The 16,560-nt window shown below is 50.6% G+C and overlaps 1 protein-coding gene across 1 annotated transcript; it reads right to left on the bottom strand.

The window, feature by feature from the left end:
* Positions 1 to 1,221: 1,221 nt before the first annotated feature.
* On the bottom strand, positions 1,222 to 10,201 carry LOC108631809 (uncharacterized). The gene is made up of 2 exons (XM_018035974.2): positions 10,114 to 10,201; positions 1,222 to 2,404 (listed from the first exon to the last, which is right to left on the bottom strand). Exons 1-2 carry the CDS (start codon positions 10,154 to 10,156, stop codon positions 2,064 to 2,066), a joined length of 384 nt encoding a protein of 127 aa, XP_017891463.1. The 5' UTR covers positions 10,157 to 10,201; the 3' UTR covers positions 1,222 to 2,063.
* Between the last annotated feature and the right edge of the window lie 6,359 nt (positions 10,202 to 16,560).

Raw genomic sequence — 16,560 nt, forward strand, 5'->3', positions numbered from 1 at the left:
GCTATCTCCCCTTTCTCTCGGTGCAGCCGCACATAAACGTAAGCCTTTCGACTTTCGATCTTCCTCTCTCCGTCTTTCTCTCCTCGGGTTCTTCTTTTTCTCCTCGGTTCGCTTCTCCATTTCGCAACGTGCGCGATCACGATCCATCCCGAACGGAGCGAGCCGGAAGAGAAGCGAACGTCCAGGCCCGTGGAGAGATGCTTAACGCGGCTCCCGATCGACCAACAATCGAACGCAGTACTAATCGCGGATATAATAACGTAACACAGTACATTTGTTGTGCTAATCGAATGGTAATAATTAACACACAACGTCGTTATTGGATACAATTAAAGTCTGCCGGCAGAAGAGAAACATAACGCACATTAATCAAGCCGATTTTAACGTCTACCGATTAATTTAATGCCGAAACATAATTGGATACACCGTTTAAATAACGTAGCCACAATATCGTGTTAATTCCTGGTTGCTGCTTGCTGATTAATGCGATAACAAGTATTCCTCGCGGATTTTACATTGTTGCACACGCGGCTCCGCCGAACGAGATTTAACCAGAAAAATCCTTACGATGTTTCTCTTCCGGCATAGGAAGGGGCCGTCCCTCGAGGACGATCGCACGGTAACTCAAATTACGCTGCGTCGAGACGAATCTGCGAGCGCGAAAGCTCAAAAGTGGACGCGGGAAAGCGGCGCGGCGCGGAATTCGAAGTACGCGCGGCGCGGCGCGGTTACTATGTATTCGGTTGAAAGAAGCTACGTATGTATATGTAACAATGCCGCGGTAACTGCTTCCTGACGACCACTGACAGAGAGAGGAAGATGGTGAACAGTAATATAGCGAATAGTCGGAATAATGGATGGTGGATGGTATAGGGTAGGGAGAGAAAATCGCGCTTCTGTGTTTGCTTTCAGCCGCATTCTCTCTCGCGTGCGACTCGTACGAGCGAGTACCGCGAGACCGGGTCAACGAACACTGGTTCGCGCATCGTCAACGAAAATATGGAATTTTATTTTCTTCGTTAGCCTCGCTTGAAACTGACGGACGACTGCCGTTCGGATGACATCCATCTCTCTCGATTGATATTAAAAATCGTCGAACCTCGTCTTCAACGCGGAAGTCACCGACGACCCCGGCATCGCTCGTCCAGGTATTTTCTCTATTAATAATATTTCCACCGAGTACGTAAGAGGCGTTCTCTTGGGACAGGGAATGGCAATAGCTGCTAGATACAACCGTTTATTGTTCGCTTCGAAAATAATACATAATCGAAAGATAGAGAAACAAAATTAAACAGTAATTTTATAATACGTGTCAGGGGAATTTCTGTCAAGAGCTCAATGGTCAGCTGTAATTATAGTGGTTTCATGATCGGTCAGCCGGGGCCAGGTCACCAACGATCTGAAACGCGAAACTCGCGAACGATGATTAAGAGTACACGGCGTAATCGGTCCTGGCCACGCTCGCGATAGCGTAATAGAGAAATAACGCGCGCGTGTATCTTTGCAATAGCCGTGTTCGCGCCTCATAACGGTCCTGTCGGATAAACTGGTAGCCCGGTGTACTGGTAGCAAATAATTGCAACGATCTAAGTAGTGCCGGGTACTCGTGTAAGTAATAGCGACCGCGGCAGTGAAATGGGCGAGAGAGGAAGAGAAACGGTGAGAAATCTTCGTTGAATTCACCGACGCGCCCGACCGATATTATTCCGACTTCGCTTGTAATTCGCATTCGAACAATTCAGGAGTGTCGCACGGGCCAGGCAAGCTTTGAGTAAATTCAACGCCACTTTTACATATGCACTCGTATATTCCGTGTGTACAGAATCGTCTTTACAGTAATCAAGTAACTAATCAAGAAAGTGAATGACAAACATTTTTTTCGAGCGAGATGCAGAAGTTCGAGATCGTCGTGTAACCCCGGATTCCGCATCACTGCATCTTTTTTTTTTAGATTTTTATACGTTTATATATGACGGTGTCCCCTTAACATTACGATTTAAATAATAATAATAATAGTAATAGAAATAATTATAGTAATACACAAAAATAGTTAACATCGTGAGTTAACCCTCTTGGGCATGGAGCGAGCGGAAAGTATACGACGAACGGGCGACGATCCATAGTGGCAGCGGGCGAAGGTGGATCGTCGCGACGATGTTCGGCGCGGTTCCTTCTGACGCAACGCGTGTGGTAGCTGTGTTTGTCCAGTCCTCAGTCCTCGCATTGGGAAGCTTTGGCGAACAGCAACTGATGTTCCCTGGCAGTGCGAAGCTCCTACTCTTGCTGGTTCCTTGCATCTCCTTGTCTCTGCTTAAGGGACGTGGATCGCGCGAATCCGAGAACTCGCTTCGATCACGCCATAATCCGGATCCCATGATAGGCAGTGACGTTGTTGCTAGTCTGTCTGCAAAACGAGAAAAATAGCGAACGTCAGTCTCGTTCATCGATATTCGTACATTTCTTTAAAAAGATTAATCGACGATCGTTGGAGTTAATCGACGTGCAACCGAGGACAGAGAAGACGAGGTCGTAAAATTAGGAACGCAGCGAGAGTGGTGCGCGGGATGACAATACGTTGGGTGAGGCGAACCAGCAGGAGAAGGACGAGGGAACGAGGCGCATACGCGGTGGAATATCCTGATCCTAGCGAAGGCCGCCTGGTGCATTCTAGGCGGGTAAAAACTGCATAGGAAACCAACCACGCCCTGGCGCGTGCACCGGCTGAGGCGTGCGTGTTCCTCAGGGACGCGTGTTCCCCATGCGCGAACCGGCGATCGTTCTTCCCCGGAGTTCATCGATATTAAATTAAACGAGGAATCACGTAAGACATCGATTTTGAAATAGAATGGCTGATGATCTCGGAATGAATGGAATGGCAGCCCACGCGGCTTGGTCAATAGAACACAGTCGTATCGCTAATCGATACGTCTTCCAATCGACGAACGGCCTTGGCGACGATTTCGCCGAGGTCGCATCGCGTATCTTTTTGCGCGTATCGAATTCGTAGAAGCTGACATAGGAAGAAACGTCGCGAGTAATTCGAGCTGGTCTTAAAAATGCTGAGAATCACCGGAAGAGAAAAGAATAGGAACGCGACGGAAAGTTTTTATATGAAAACAATTGGCAAATCATTGGACTGGAATGATCGCGTTCTTCAGGAAATTCTGGAGCAAGATCGTCCGAAAACGACTTCCGCGTAAATCGGAGAAAGCGCTTCGTCTACACGGGCAGACACGGGAAGAAAGGGAAAACGCGTGAAGGGCGATCACTCTCTCCCTTCTAATGCAACGCTGGCTCGCGTAGACGTATTCAGTGAAGTGGTGTACGAGGAAGGGTTACGGGGAAAAAGAGCGCGAGAGAGGAAGGCACGAAACGAATGGCCGCACGCTCCGCGGGACCAGGGGAAAAATAAAACTAGGCAGACCAGAGGAGTCCGTTAGACCGCCTCCGCCGCGGTCGCGACGGACTCCGTCTTCGTCCGCTCGATCGGACTTGTTTCGCTTTCTTCAAGAGGGAGGTGTGTGGTTTGGCGTGTACGCGCGTTGGAGAAGGAACGAGATAGAACGACCTAACCTAAGCCACCAGGAGAGTCCGTGCGCTCTCCGCTCCGCTCTGCCCTGCTCTCTTCTGCACCGCTGGCTGCACTCGGTTCGCCCCTGAACTTGGTTCTCCGTCTTGTCCACGCGACGCGACGTTGACCTACTTCCATGGCCTACCCGATATTTCCGCCGTTCTACACCCGCGAACACCGCGCCGATTTTACCGATACGTCGCCCTCTCGCCTAACAGCTTCGTTCACTATTCAAGACCGGAAGTGAACAATTTTACAGCGTCCGCGATGATTAAAACTGAATCTCGTTTGAGATACCGGAAGAATTTCAAAGTAGCTACCAGCGGAACCTTCAACACCGTCTACGTATGTATTTTAATACTTTGCTAGCCGGTTCGACTACGTTCGAATTAGCGAGGAAGTAAAATCACGACGAATCTCGCGTTCCAACGTGACATCTCGATCTCCTTGGGTTTTATCTCTACCGTTCAGTTTCCTGCTCGCTACTTGGGAAGCGGCCCAGGTGGCCGCGACGCTGGCCTGTCTCATATATTATTATTAGAGCGGCGGTCTCGGGGGCGTTATCCGTTATCTCGCGTGTGCTATCTGTTGACCGTAAGTAGATCTGTAGACCGTAAACGCGATGTAGATAATGAACCACGCATACAGCCTGCGAGAATCGCGATTTCATACATCCTTTCTTTAACACAGGATGACAATTTCTATGATAATTAGTATAAAAATTTAGAGTGAGCATGTACACCTGAAGAATTTGTTTCTTTCTTTTAAATTTAAGCTCTAGTGTCGAATTACGATTTTTGGTCATGGAAGCGGCCGGTGCGGGGCTGGTGAACCGGTACCGGACTCATTGGTTCGGACGCGCGGCAGCGTGCAAGTACCGGGATAATCATTAGTTTATATAACGAGTCATTTCCCGCGGCCACGTGATTTTCTCGTCAAGGCGAGCTCGTCAAGCCGTTCACCACCACTCTGGCACCGTTCTACGCGACGCACCGCTACTTTTGTGCCACCATAGGTCAGCGTCGCCACGCGATTGCCACGTAAAGATGTAGACGCGGCAAAATAGAGAGGAGGCGATTTAGTTTTTAGGGTCGAGACGAGATTCCTTCAAAATTTTCCCTCCGTGGAACCAGTCCAATTTGGATCTCGCCCCAGGCGAACGGATCCCGAGTTTATATTAGAGACGATACCGGGGCCAGAGATTGTGAATCGCGCATAAAATTAGGTAAAGGATTATTCTGAAATTCCTAGGGAACAGCAGCCAATAGGGAATCGTTTCCGAGAATCGTATCGGGCTAATTCGATGCAGTTGGCAGAAAAGAAATGGAATCGGATCTGAACGGGGGACGATTCCGCGAGATTCCGGCGTGATCCGCGGTCGTAGGTGTTGCGAGAGGCCGCGGTGCATTCCACGGGACGCTGGTAATGGAACGTTAAAGAAGCTGCTGTGCTCGCGCGGCTCGGTCGTGATCGAAACGGAGGGAAAGAAGGAAAAAGATCGAGAGAATGACTGTGTGGCACCGCGAAGAAGCGGGGCCCGGGGGAGAGGCAGGGGAGAACGAACAGGGATGAAAAAGAAAGAACCCGCCGCGTGTCCGCGGGACGGGGAGGGAGGGGGGGTTAGGGAACTGTCGACCGGTGAAACGAACGAACGAGAAGGAGAGAGGCAGAGCGTCGAGGCAAAGGTGGTCTTGCCGGCGTAAATGCCACTGGTTGGCATTATGCCGCTTGCCCGGCCAGACCTTCGATGCACATCGAACACATCCCGATGATGATTGCCTGGTTGACTATAATCCCGATATCGTTCGTCTACGATGTCCTACACCCGTGGAGTGAAGGCGGCGAGGAGGGGGCCGAAGTAAACGGTCCGCGGCGAGGGAATTTCGTGTTGCGCGAGACGAGCGAGACCGCGGCGACAACCACGAGGACGGCCCTGGCCCATTTACCTCTGCCCAGAGTCACCAGATACCGCACCAACGCCGATATTGGCCTTTTCAACCTCCCTCTCCACCCGCTTTTCCTCGACCGCCACCTCCTCCCGCTGGTTACTGAGTTTCTCTCTATTCCGCGACTCGTTGCCGTTTTTTCTTTTTTTCACCACCTACGCGGCGACGCGCGACGCCACGCGAAAGGTCGCCGCGATGCCTCCGAGGCTCTCGAGATTCCACGCGGTTCGCCTTGCCGCTTTTCCTACCCTAAACTGCCCGAACTTGGACAAAAAATATAGAAAATATCCGTTCCGCCTTATCAAATAAAATGAAAAGCTTCCATTACAATTGTACATCGGAAGTGGAATCCTAATCGCGCGCATGGACAATACCACGGCTCGTAATCGGAAGTCGTAAAGAATATATGTAAACCAGGAAAAACCTGGCGACGGGTTAGCCTTTGCCTTCGCGTTCGATCGGCGAACGTGCCGGAACGGCTATTTGACGTAATCGGCCCGCGAACGGATTGTAATCGAGGCAAACGGAATCGTAGTGGTACAAGGACATCCACTACGGACGGGCGTGCGTGGAACGGGCTCGTTAAGACATCGGTGGAGAATTTTTTCGATGCGAGACCACCAAGTGCAAGGAAACGTTGCGCCGCCGCGCCTCGCCGCTGCCGGCCGGGATCCGTGGAATGTCGAATTAAAAGTCCGGCCGGTCGTCTACGATCTCGGATAGAGCGGCAGCGTTCATTCTATCCCGACACGGCACGGCAGCCGAAATTACAACGACGTCGAAGGCCCGGGACCAACGAAAGGTGAACGAACCTCCAAATCTCCCAAACGACCGCCGGAGAACTGAAACGATCTCCGGAGAGGAAAAAGAAAAGAGTCGCTACAGGGGATCAAGGGATATAACGATAAGTAGGACCATCCGGCGATCAAACTGGCTAGTGACGATAAAAGACGAAAAAGGTAGAACAGGTAGCGAAACAAAGGATTCTATCTGCTTCGTTCACGAAATGCATATTTTTAATCGCCCGTAGCATCTAACGTTTCGCGCCGCGCGATAATCGCGATTTAATGATCTAACCATGCGAGATATTAACGATCATAATAATCGGCGCGGCATTTTATTATTCTACCTTCTGTCACATTGTAACCGGCCAGTCCGCGCGTTATGAAAGAGGCGGGGAATAAAAAAGGCCAGCGTATTTTAAAAAATCATTGCCGCAATCGATGATTGAATCGCAATGACGCTGCTCAAGGCTTCTTTTTCTCGCGCTCGGAACAATATGACGGAGTCTTGCAAAATCCGTTCGGAAACCGGAAGAAACGGGGCGACGCTCGGCGGTCAACCGTTTTACCGCTTATGTAAATCCGTAATGACGCGTGTTCACCGTTTCGCGTCCTCGCGAGGCTGCTAACCGATAAATCATATCTCGATACGTACCGGAGCCGCGGTGCCGCACGGTGTGGGATATAAATAAAGAACCGGCGTGAATCGATTAATTTCCGCGCTAGATGGAAACCGAATCGATATTGTAACGGAGTGATTAATTATAGAGATGAAAAACAATCTGTTCATTCAGCTCTCGCGGTTTCCGTGATAAATTCAACACTCTCGCTTTCGATACGGAGGATGATCGACGAGTAAATACGCTCATTCATCCCGACGATTTTCCACGCAGCGAAAAATATAAAGAAAAATTATTTTCAAAAATATTGGGTATCTGATTGTGGTAACACCTACACAAATCCCAAGAGAAAGAGAGAGAGTATTTTGCACATTGTAGATATAAAAATATCGAGCAATAATATGTTTAAAAAAGAGCCTCCCAATGCAGCCTGGGATCGGTTGACCGGCGTGGCCGACCAAATAAAGTCAAGCTTTAGTTTTTCGTCGTTCGCGCACGTGTATGCGATAGGTGGTACGTAGGCCGGACAAAGAAGGTGGTGGAGGAGGAGGAGGAGGAGGAGGAGGCCAGTGTTCGAGGCACGTAACCAAAATTCAAATCCGGGGGCGCGATTGTTATGCGAGCTGCATCGACTCGTTCAGATTCCTGTCTGCCAAAATCTGCGAGCGCGCCGGGTCTACATTCGATAGCACCGCCGCGACTCGTTCAAACGACGCCGAGAGAAACGGGATTAGCATAAAATCAGGAACCGTACGATTTTGGCGGGATTAGTGACTCGTCCAGAATTCATTCCTAGCCGAGTATAATCGAATAAAAGTAGCGAGAAGGCAAGCGGTTAGCGCGCGGGAAAGAAGGAATGCGCGAATATGCGCAAGGGAGTAAGAGAGAAACGATTGGCATGCAGGTCGCGCGGTATGTTGTCCTAGGTCACGCGTAAGTCCTCCCTTCCCCCTGCTCCCCCTCTGTATCTATCTATTTCTATCTCCTCTCCCCTATCCTCTCATCTCTCGAATGGTACACGGGAGGACGGCCGCGCGTCGTTCTCATCTCTGTATACGTAATCCGCAAGGAGATCGCGAACCAGAGGTGATACGGCGTGTCGCGAACAAGTTCCCCCAGGAAGCGATTTACGTCCGACCCCGCCGGGGTTTCTATGGGGTTTGTGTGGCCGTGTTCGCTGAACACGCCGGACGAATATCGATTAGGGAGGCACGCGAGAACGCGGCGATAAAAATAATTGCGCGATCGCGTGAACGAACACGGCTCGCGGGCATCGCCGGGCAATACGTGATCGTTTTCCGCAAAACAAAATTTTCAACCTCCGCCGCGGAACGAGTCTCGCGGCGGCGGCGGCGACGCGTCGTGGCAGAATTTTCGTTCGATTTCCTCGGCGGAGACTGTCCGGTTTGGAAATGATCGTTTTTCGAGCGAGAGGAACGCGGCTGGTGGCCGGGGGAGGGAGCGAGCGCGATCGCTTATTCGAGACGAGGAGGACGCGATCGTGAGCGCGCGCGCGCGCGACCAGGACGGTGAATGCCCAAAACTCAGCTGGTGTCAATGAACTCGGCCATGTGAGGAGTCGGACGAGAGGCCTCCTCGGCTTATACTCACTATCGGGGTCTTGTCTTTCCCATGGAACCAAGACTAATTTCGTGACTTTGCGAAAGCCCCCGGCTACCGGCGCATGCACCCGTGCCTGCGTTTCTTTGATCGCCGCTTTTCGGTTCCTTCCGCGATCGACCTTTGACTCTTAACTACCTTCATCGCGAGGGGCGACGAATCCATTAAGGTCCCTCCAATACCCGATTTTTCAGTTTCTGGTGCCATTGCAAACTCTCGGAATTGCACGACAGTGAAACGTTTCTAAGCTCATCCAACTCTGGTAGTACGCCAGAGTCTAAATTCCCAAGACGCGATGCATAAGGGCAACCGTAAAAGGAGACTAGCGAAGACTATGATGTACGGGAAGAGAAGAGATCCTAGACCGCGGAGTTCCCCTAATTACGCGCCGGCAACGACATATTCGGCTGTGTGTACCTGTACCGAGGGCACGACAGAGAGGGGAAGAGAGAGGTGAACGTTCTAGACCGACTGGCGAGGCACCTGCTCCGTAATCGCAACGAGACAACTTCGCCGAACAACTGATCGTCTCTCTATCTCTCAAAATTCTACATAATTCTATTACCGGCGAATTCACCTGCTGAAAAATTACGTCTTAAGTGTTTATAGTTTCTATTACAAGACATGTCGCTGAAGAAAAAATATTATGACGATCGTGAAAATGATGCACAACTTGCTAAAATTTTCTTCACCTGCAGTAAAACCCGAATGTCACCGGATTGGATATATTACATACACGCGCGCTTGTGTATGTATATGAAGAAATCAAACAGCGTTGCGTTCGTTCTCAACCCGATCCCTCTCCTCTTTTTGAGTCGTCGGTCACGCGCGGGTCAGCGAATCTTTGAAGAGGAATCCTCCCTTCTTTTAGCGAGCTGGCCGCGAGCAGAAGGCTTAAACCGAACAAGGTAGAGGTGGTGGAGGTGACTCGAGAGGGAGACGGGAGAGAACGAACGAGGTGGGAGGGTTGACCGCCGAAAGAGAAGTTCAAGTAGTCGCGATACTCGCGATCCGATCGTGTCGTTGCCAAAGATACCAGAGTACTCGATGCCTAATCAACGAAAATCAGGGGGACGAGATTCGAGGAGTGACTCGTACTTTTTTATGCTGTTAATCTCGGAGATTAACTGATACGAAAATTTCAGATTGTTACGTCATCCCAGTCAGGCATTGATAGAAGTAAATTCGAGTAAAATCGTTTCGAGAACATTGAAAATCTGCAAAGAATTTTTGAAAACGTGAATATTGAGAATCGTCGATCCAAATCGACACCAGCATATGTCAGAACAGGTATTACGTAACGGAGGAGGACAAGGATGAACCTGTTCCTATCAGCGCATCGATCGATGACGACAAAAATCTATCGACTGGCCTCAGCAGATTGGCTCCCAACTCTATGGATAGGAGATACCCGTGCGACAGAGAGAGAGAGAGAGAGAGAGAGAGAGAGAAAGGTAGAGAGGATGCGATAAGAAACGAGGGAAAGGGACGCGTTGAATTCCGCGATCGATGAGCCGGTCAGAGTCCGCTCTATAAATACGAACGCGGGGGAATCGAGTAATTAACGGACTCACCTGTAAGCGCAGGCAGTGGCAGTTTCCTCGGTAGCTCCTTCATTCATGAATTTTCTGTACCGAGGACTCAGGACGATGTCTTCCCTTCCGTTTGTGGATGCTCCACTCCGGTCTCCTCAGATTCGAGGTCGAGGTCTCGTCTCGTCCCCACACGCGTCCCATCCTCGGCTCACCGGCGTGTCCTTATCGTCGTCGTCTGCGTCGCTGCCGCCGCCGTCGTCGTCTGCTTTGGTCCCCGTTTCGAATTGTAGGAGGGCTCCTTAATATTGCCCGGTAGGATCGAGACCCGTGCTAGCAGCCATGTCGCGACCTTGAGCGTAGGCAGACGTATCTCTTTCGACTACTTCCTCGTCCGTGATTCTCCTCGACCTACCTCCACGCTTCTCGATCAGTATTGACCGGTCGGATCGAGTCCAGCCATGTTCGCAGGAATTGACGTCAAACGATGAATAAAACTCAGCACGGAAATTGGCTATGGATTCTAGCTGTGGCTCTGGCTAGGATCGGTTGCTACCAGCAGCTTTCCTCTTGGCTCAGTAGAGTCCGGTGGGATCCAATCCAGACGCCATCGTGTCAACGATCGAATCGATTGTCGTCAACGAAGAACAGAATGTGACCGAAGGACCAAGTATCTGCTTCAGTATTGACCGGTAGGATCCAACTGACGAGCCATGTCTTTTCTTCCGGTAACCACGGTGAAATATCAAGACCGGCTTCGACTTCTCTCGGCTGACTGGCGCTGCTCCACTCGGTACGGAGCGAGAGCTGTGTCAGAAAACTCTTGGATGCGAACGAAGACTACGTTTCGGGTTACACTCGCGAGGAATCCCGGAAACCGTGGCACGAGATCGAGAACGAGGGCACAGAGAAGTGTAGCGCACGATTCCAACGACCGATGATCGACGACTGACGAAAGTCGACTGCGAAAATCGCTGCGAGACCGGAACGTGTAACGACTGAGCGAAAATTCAGAATGTACGTACGTAGGTAAACGAAAACTATCGGAAAACAGACCAGCTGCTGTGTGCGTGACCGTGCCCCACAGAGCTCTGACAGCTCGACGGCGAGTGGCTTCGCTTAAGTCTTAGCTGGCCCCCACTTGCCAGTCCGGGGGCAACGCTGATTGGTCGACGCCACCGGCTACACCGGCAATCGGCACTCCGATCAAGCTTTCGGAAAATTTCCCCCGATATATCGTCCGGGACGAGCCCAACCCCCACGAACGTGCCTGGGCCCGTGGGCCCGGGCCGGCTACGTGGGGAGAAAAGTAGGATTCGTTGGTCACTCGAGGAAGGGAGACACTTCCGAAGGATCGTACGCTCCTCCCGGAGTTACAGCGGAATACATATTTTCACGGACGACCCATGGACCTGCGAAAAGATGGGGGTTACACGTGGAAAATCCACGGTGAACGCAACGGGACGGTTTTCGCGACGCCAACCAGGCTCGAAACATTCCTAGATTCCATGTACGTCGTCGGACATGGATAATCAATTAAATCGTATAGATGTTGCAATTAAACTACGACTCTCCACGTGGCGGTAAAGCATGACCGAAAAACAGTGAGAACTGTATCATGTATGTACACGTAAACTCGTTGGGCACGGAACTCGATATGATTCACCACTCGCAGCGCACGCTTTTCAAATGGAATTTCGAGGCACGTACGTGAACGAACGATCGAGGATGACGTTTATATCGTTCGGGTGGTGCAACCACGTTTACGTTCCGTTCCACTTGCCTGCGCCCGCGGTGATCTCCTGTTCGCGGGACAAAAAGCTCGCCGAAGTAGCACGTATCCCGTTTCCGGATACGGGAAACCGAATTCATTCGCACGTTCCACGATTTTCGCGTCTCGGACGGAACTGCGGATTCATTGACCTCGAGTAAAAATCGATTCCCATCGTTATCGCGGTTTGCGAGCGAGCGGCGCGACTCGCGCGGCCCCACGGGAACCGAACCTTATCGGAACGAACTTGACAATCCTCTTCCTGTCTCGACGTCGTTTTCGTTAGATTGCTTTAGCCGGTTTCCTTCTTCTGCCCGTGAAAAAAAAGCTGCCGGCTAAACAAATTCAAAACTGGTATTAAAGTAAACGCGACGCGCGGAAACAAACTTGAGCGTGCATTAAATCATCGCGGCGTCTCGTGCCCGGAGCGGACTCATTCTATACATTCGTCCTACGAACCGGAATTCTGTGACTTCCCATCGTTCCAACCCTAATCCCCCTCCCCCCGATAAGGAAGCTCGTTAGTTGTAGAAGGCTATAGATCTCGAATCGACCGGACACGCCTGGCCGATTACGTAACCGGTCAGAAATGTCGGGAAATCGGTGAAATTTCTGTTCCCATCCCCATTGTTGAATGTTACGCTTTTCACTCGAGTCTCTAAACTGAAAATATTCCTCAACTCTCTCTTAAAAATGATTAATATCCGACACCTATGTACGAAATTGGTGCAGCAACGCTATTTAATGTTTCAGTTGACTTGAATTTATTTATTCTGCAGTAACTTTGTATTATTTTATTGTCGCATACTTAGATGGACTATCTTTCATAACTCGACGTATAATTTCCTTGATCAATATTTCTGCTCGATCTATATTTTCGTTTGCATGAAAGGGCTTTTAGATTCTTTGAGAAATAAATGTATAAATTGTTCCGTTTGACAAAATACATAGCCGATTCGTCGACGGGTTTCAGGTACGGGGGATGAAATTTCGTCGCGCGGACCGATTCCCGATTACGGGGTTACGCTTGACCTGTTGTAACAAAGGTAGCGAACGTCTCGGAGACTTCCGTGGCCGCTACGAAATACGAGCCATCAGCGAACTAACCCTTTTAATCCTCAGTGGACACCGTATTGACACTGGAGCGTCGTAAACACGTCACCATCGACGGATTTTCGTGCCACGTTCGCTCAGGTACTTACGCGGCACGTTCCTAGCGTGCTATTCGAACACGTGGAAGGATTGCGGCCTAGCAAGCGCGTTTATTGCGCATCGGAAACTATTCTTAAGTGCCGGTGCGGATTAAGGGTGTGGCCCACCGTACTTACCGTTCTGGCCCCATTAAGACAACAGGCTACGGCTATCCTCGTTTGCAGCGGAGACAATGACCGGTGGCCCCAAACGGCTTATACTATAGGAAACGACTGCGTCCCACGTTGCGGAACCAGAAATTGTTCATCGAGCACCTTAAGCCTCCCTGCTTTGTCCTTCGATTTTTCAATATTTCGCAATATAATATAAATAGATTTAATTACAATACGCGTTCTCGTTGAATCTTGGAAAATCTTATTCGTAGTGATTAAATAAATTGCATAGATATCTTTGCGTCCGATTGTTAGAGGGAACAAAAGAGGGAAACAAGGCATTGGCAACAGCGCAACGTTTATTAATTTACAGGACCCGAGAAGCTGGGGATCAGTACGGTCCCCGTCCCTATCGTAAATCACTTCCGTTTTGACCCCCTCGGCTCGTGAGACAAAAGTCTCCCCCGTATCAAACTCGGTAGGGACATCAATTCGACTCAGTAGGCAGGGCCCGCGGATTCGTCCGACGAATTTTACGAGCCGCGAGAACCTCGTTGAAGAGGAATAATAATAAGAAGAAAGAACGAGACCGAGACCCTAACGGGCTGAAAACACGGGGATGAGAAGACGAAGGGGAGGAGGAGGAGGAGAGGAGGAGAGGACAACTGGTACACGCCAGCATCTGATCGGGCCGATACAAATAAAGCACGGTACTGGCATCGCATCGGTCGTGTAGATATACATATACCGCGAGAACGTGCAGTTTGTAGTTTGTCGCCCGTCGTCGCTCGCGGCTACGACTTCGTGTTACTGGGATAAAAGGTGAACGACTCGATGGTACTCGTCCCACCAAGCAGCAGCAGCCTCAGCAGCAGCAGCAGCGGCGGCGGCGGCGGCGGCGGCCGCTGCCGCCGCCGCATCCCGCTCTCGACGTTTGGAGTTTGGAGGGGTAGCGTCCTTCTACGAAGTCTAACCGAGAGATACTACTTACACCGGGACAGAAGAAGAAGGATGGAATCATAGGAAGCTCGGGACCGGTGAGAGAGAAGCACGAACGGAGGATAGCCGCGCGCGAGAGAGAAGAGCGAGGGGAGGGGAGTCATAAATTACTTGATCATCCTCAAGGTTCGATTCGCCGGCTACGTGCACCTTCTCGTTACGCCGGCACGCTGTCATTAACGCCATTTTTTTTCCACGAAAACGTAAATCTCGATTAGATCCCAGTTTTGCGTGGGCAATAGTAAAACTAGGTATATTACGAGCAGGAACCCGTCCGGGACGAAAATTGTTTGGCAACCCTTATTACTATTAAAGCAAGTGACCGAGTCGAATGACAAATAATGGATTAACTCACGTTAATAACTCTTAGGACCTGAGGATACAATTTCTCAAGCAAATCCTAAATAGCCCCGATCTGTTTAATTACACCAGGGCTTAGGGCCGCAGTTCATTTCAATCACAACTACCGTATTACGCGAGTAAAATGTGAGAGAATTGCTTATTTTCATTTTACGACTGCTGCCGAAGTTTCAACTATTTCTGCATACATATGCATATAGTATAGCTTGATAACCAACAGAGTCGCATCGTAGATAAGATGATTTTACAGCGGTGTGTATTCATTCAAACGATCCACAATCTTTCCTTCGCGTCGAAAGCATACAACTGTAAGCGTACGATCGATTGTGCAATAAAAGAACAGGTCGCCTACTTATCCGTGACCGTTTGCGCAATAGCCAGTTTCGAAAAGACGAGCCGGCGCGGAGCGTCCCTTTCGAGAATGCATCGGCTCCTACGATAAAGGTCGATTCGTATTGACCGCCAGGCATGCAAGCGCTCCGTCGCCCATAAAACTTTGTGACCGTAAACCACTGCGTCGGAGTGGCTCGTCGAAGATTCCACTCGTCAAGCATTTGATGTGTAGAAAAATGTTCCCGTTCCAAAATAAATCGGCCTTAATTAAACCGCGCCATGCAGAGCGCAGCGTTGCGCGAAGAATCACGGTCGGTTACTCGTGGCTGGAAGGGCCCTTTAGAGAGAAGAGGCTAATTCGCTCCACATTGTCGATGAAAAGCTTTTAATTATGCCCGACTTCCTACTACGTTCTACTCGTTTGCATCGCACGAATCGCTTTCTTCGTACTGCCACGGTGACGCATGGGGTCGTTAGGCACTTAACGACGGAATGGCCCCGAGCGACGCATTTTCGGTTGCCTGCGATCTGTCTTCGCGATCTTTTTTTAAGGAAACGCTGATACGTATTGCTCGTTACCTAATTCGCCTCTCGTTAGAGCCGCCGCACGTGACTCGTACGCGTGCTTTCCCTTGCGGAACGGAAAATCGCGCGAGTCGGATCAGGAAGCTTCGCGTGCCGCCGCGAGCTCAAGAATGTCCGCGACGATTTACAAGGTGTCCCGTCCGAGGAAGAGAACGAAGGGGAGTAAATTGGACACGAGAGGAGGAAGAAGACGCGGGTAAAAAGGAGCGGTAAGAAGGGACGGGGCGATCTTAATCATTCGGCGAGGCGCGGCGGTGATCCTAGGTCGTCGAAGGACTCGGAAGTTGGGAGCGAGTTGCTCCACTAGCGAGCGGCTTGGGAAAAAAGTGAAAGACACCGCGGGAGAAGGATGCGAAAGAAAGAGAACGGGAGGGTGGGGAAGCGGAGCGATAGAGCTCCTCGCTGTCCGCTCGCACGACAGAGAGGGATTGAGGAAGAGGAGAGGACGCGGAGAGGGTGACGTTGGTGGAAAGGTGCGAAGGCGAGGGAGGACGAGAAGGAAACGAACCGGGACGGAGCGATCGCCCGGGCGAGGAACGAACCGAGACGGAAGAAAGCGTAGGCCAGGGAGAACGAGCAGGAGGATCGCTCGGAACGAGAGATGGTTAGGTGAAAGAGAAGGAGAGTCACTCGCCCGAGTTGTCGAGGCGATTGTGCCAATGTGCGTGGCAAACTTTTGCACCAGGCTCTCTCCCTGACCTAACCACTCTGCCTCTCACGGCTCGTCTTGTGCCCAGTGCCAACTTGAAGGAACACCAAAATCTTCAAGTGCAATTATCCTCGGGCCCGTCCAGGCAACGGTCTTTCGAACAGTCCCGGTCGCCCGAAAGATCTTATACGAGTCAATCCGAATCCAACGTATTTCTGACTCGATTTGTTGTTCTAAGCTGACACAGTTACATGACGAATTTCGCCAAACTTTTTATATAAACTCGTATACCTGAAGGACCGCTTAGATTTATCTAAGTATAATAATGAGCAGTATTCTTAAATTGTTTAATCGCGTTCCCGCCTCTCTCGACGAAACTCCGCGAGAGATCAACCGGCGTTCCCAGCAGAGCAAGACGCAGCCTCTAGGTCGGCCGTTCACCCTGTCCCGGGACGATCGGCGCAAACTCGCGGACGAGAATGCTGAAC

This window comes from Ceratina calcarata, unplaced genomic scaffold, assembly GCF_001652005.2.
Source record: "Ceratina calcarata isolate Rehan_Ccalc_2016 unplaced genomic scaffold, ASM165200v1 scaffold97.2, whole genome shotgun sequence".
NCBI classification, from domain to species: Eukaryota; Metazoa; Arthropoda; class Insecta; order Hymenoptera; family Apidae; genus Ceratina; species Ceratina calcarata.

Excerpts from the sequence above, each read along its gene's own strand:
- LOC108631809 (XM_018035974.2), bottom strand. The coding sequence starts at position 10,156 with ATGAAGGAGCTACCGAGGAAACTGCCACTGCCTGCGCTTACAG. Across the intron at positions 2,405-10,113 it reads GCCACTGCCTGCGCTTACAG|ACAGACTAGCAACAACGTCA; the intron begins GTGAGTCCGTTA and ends CTCGTTTTGCAG.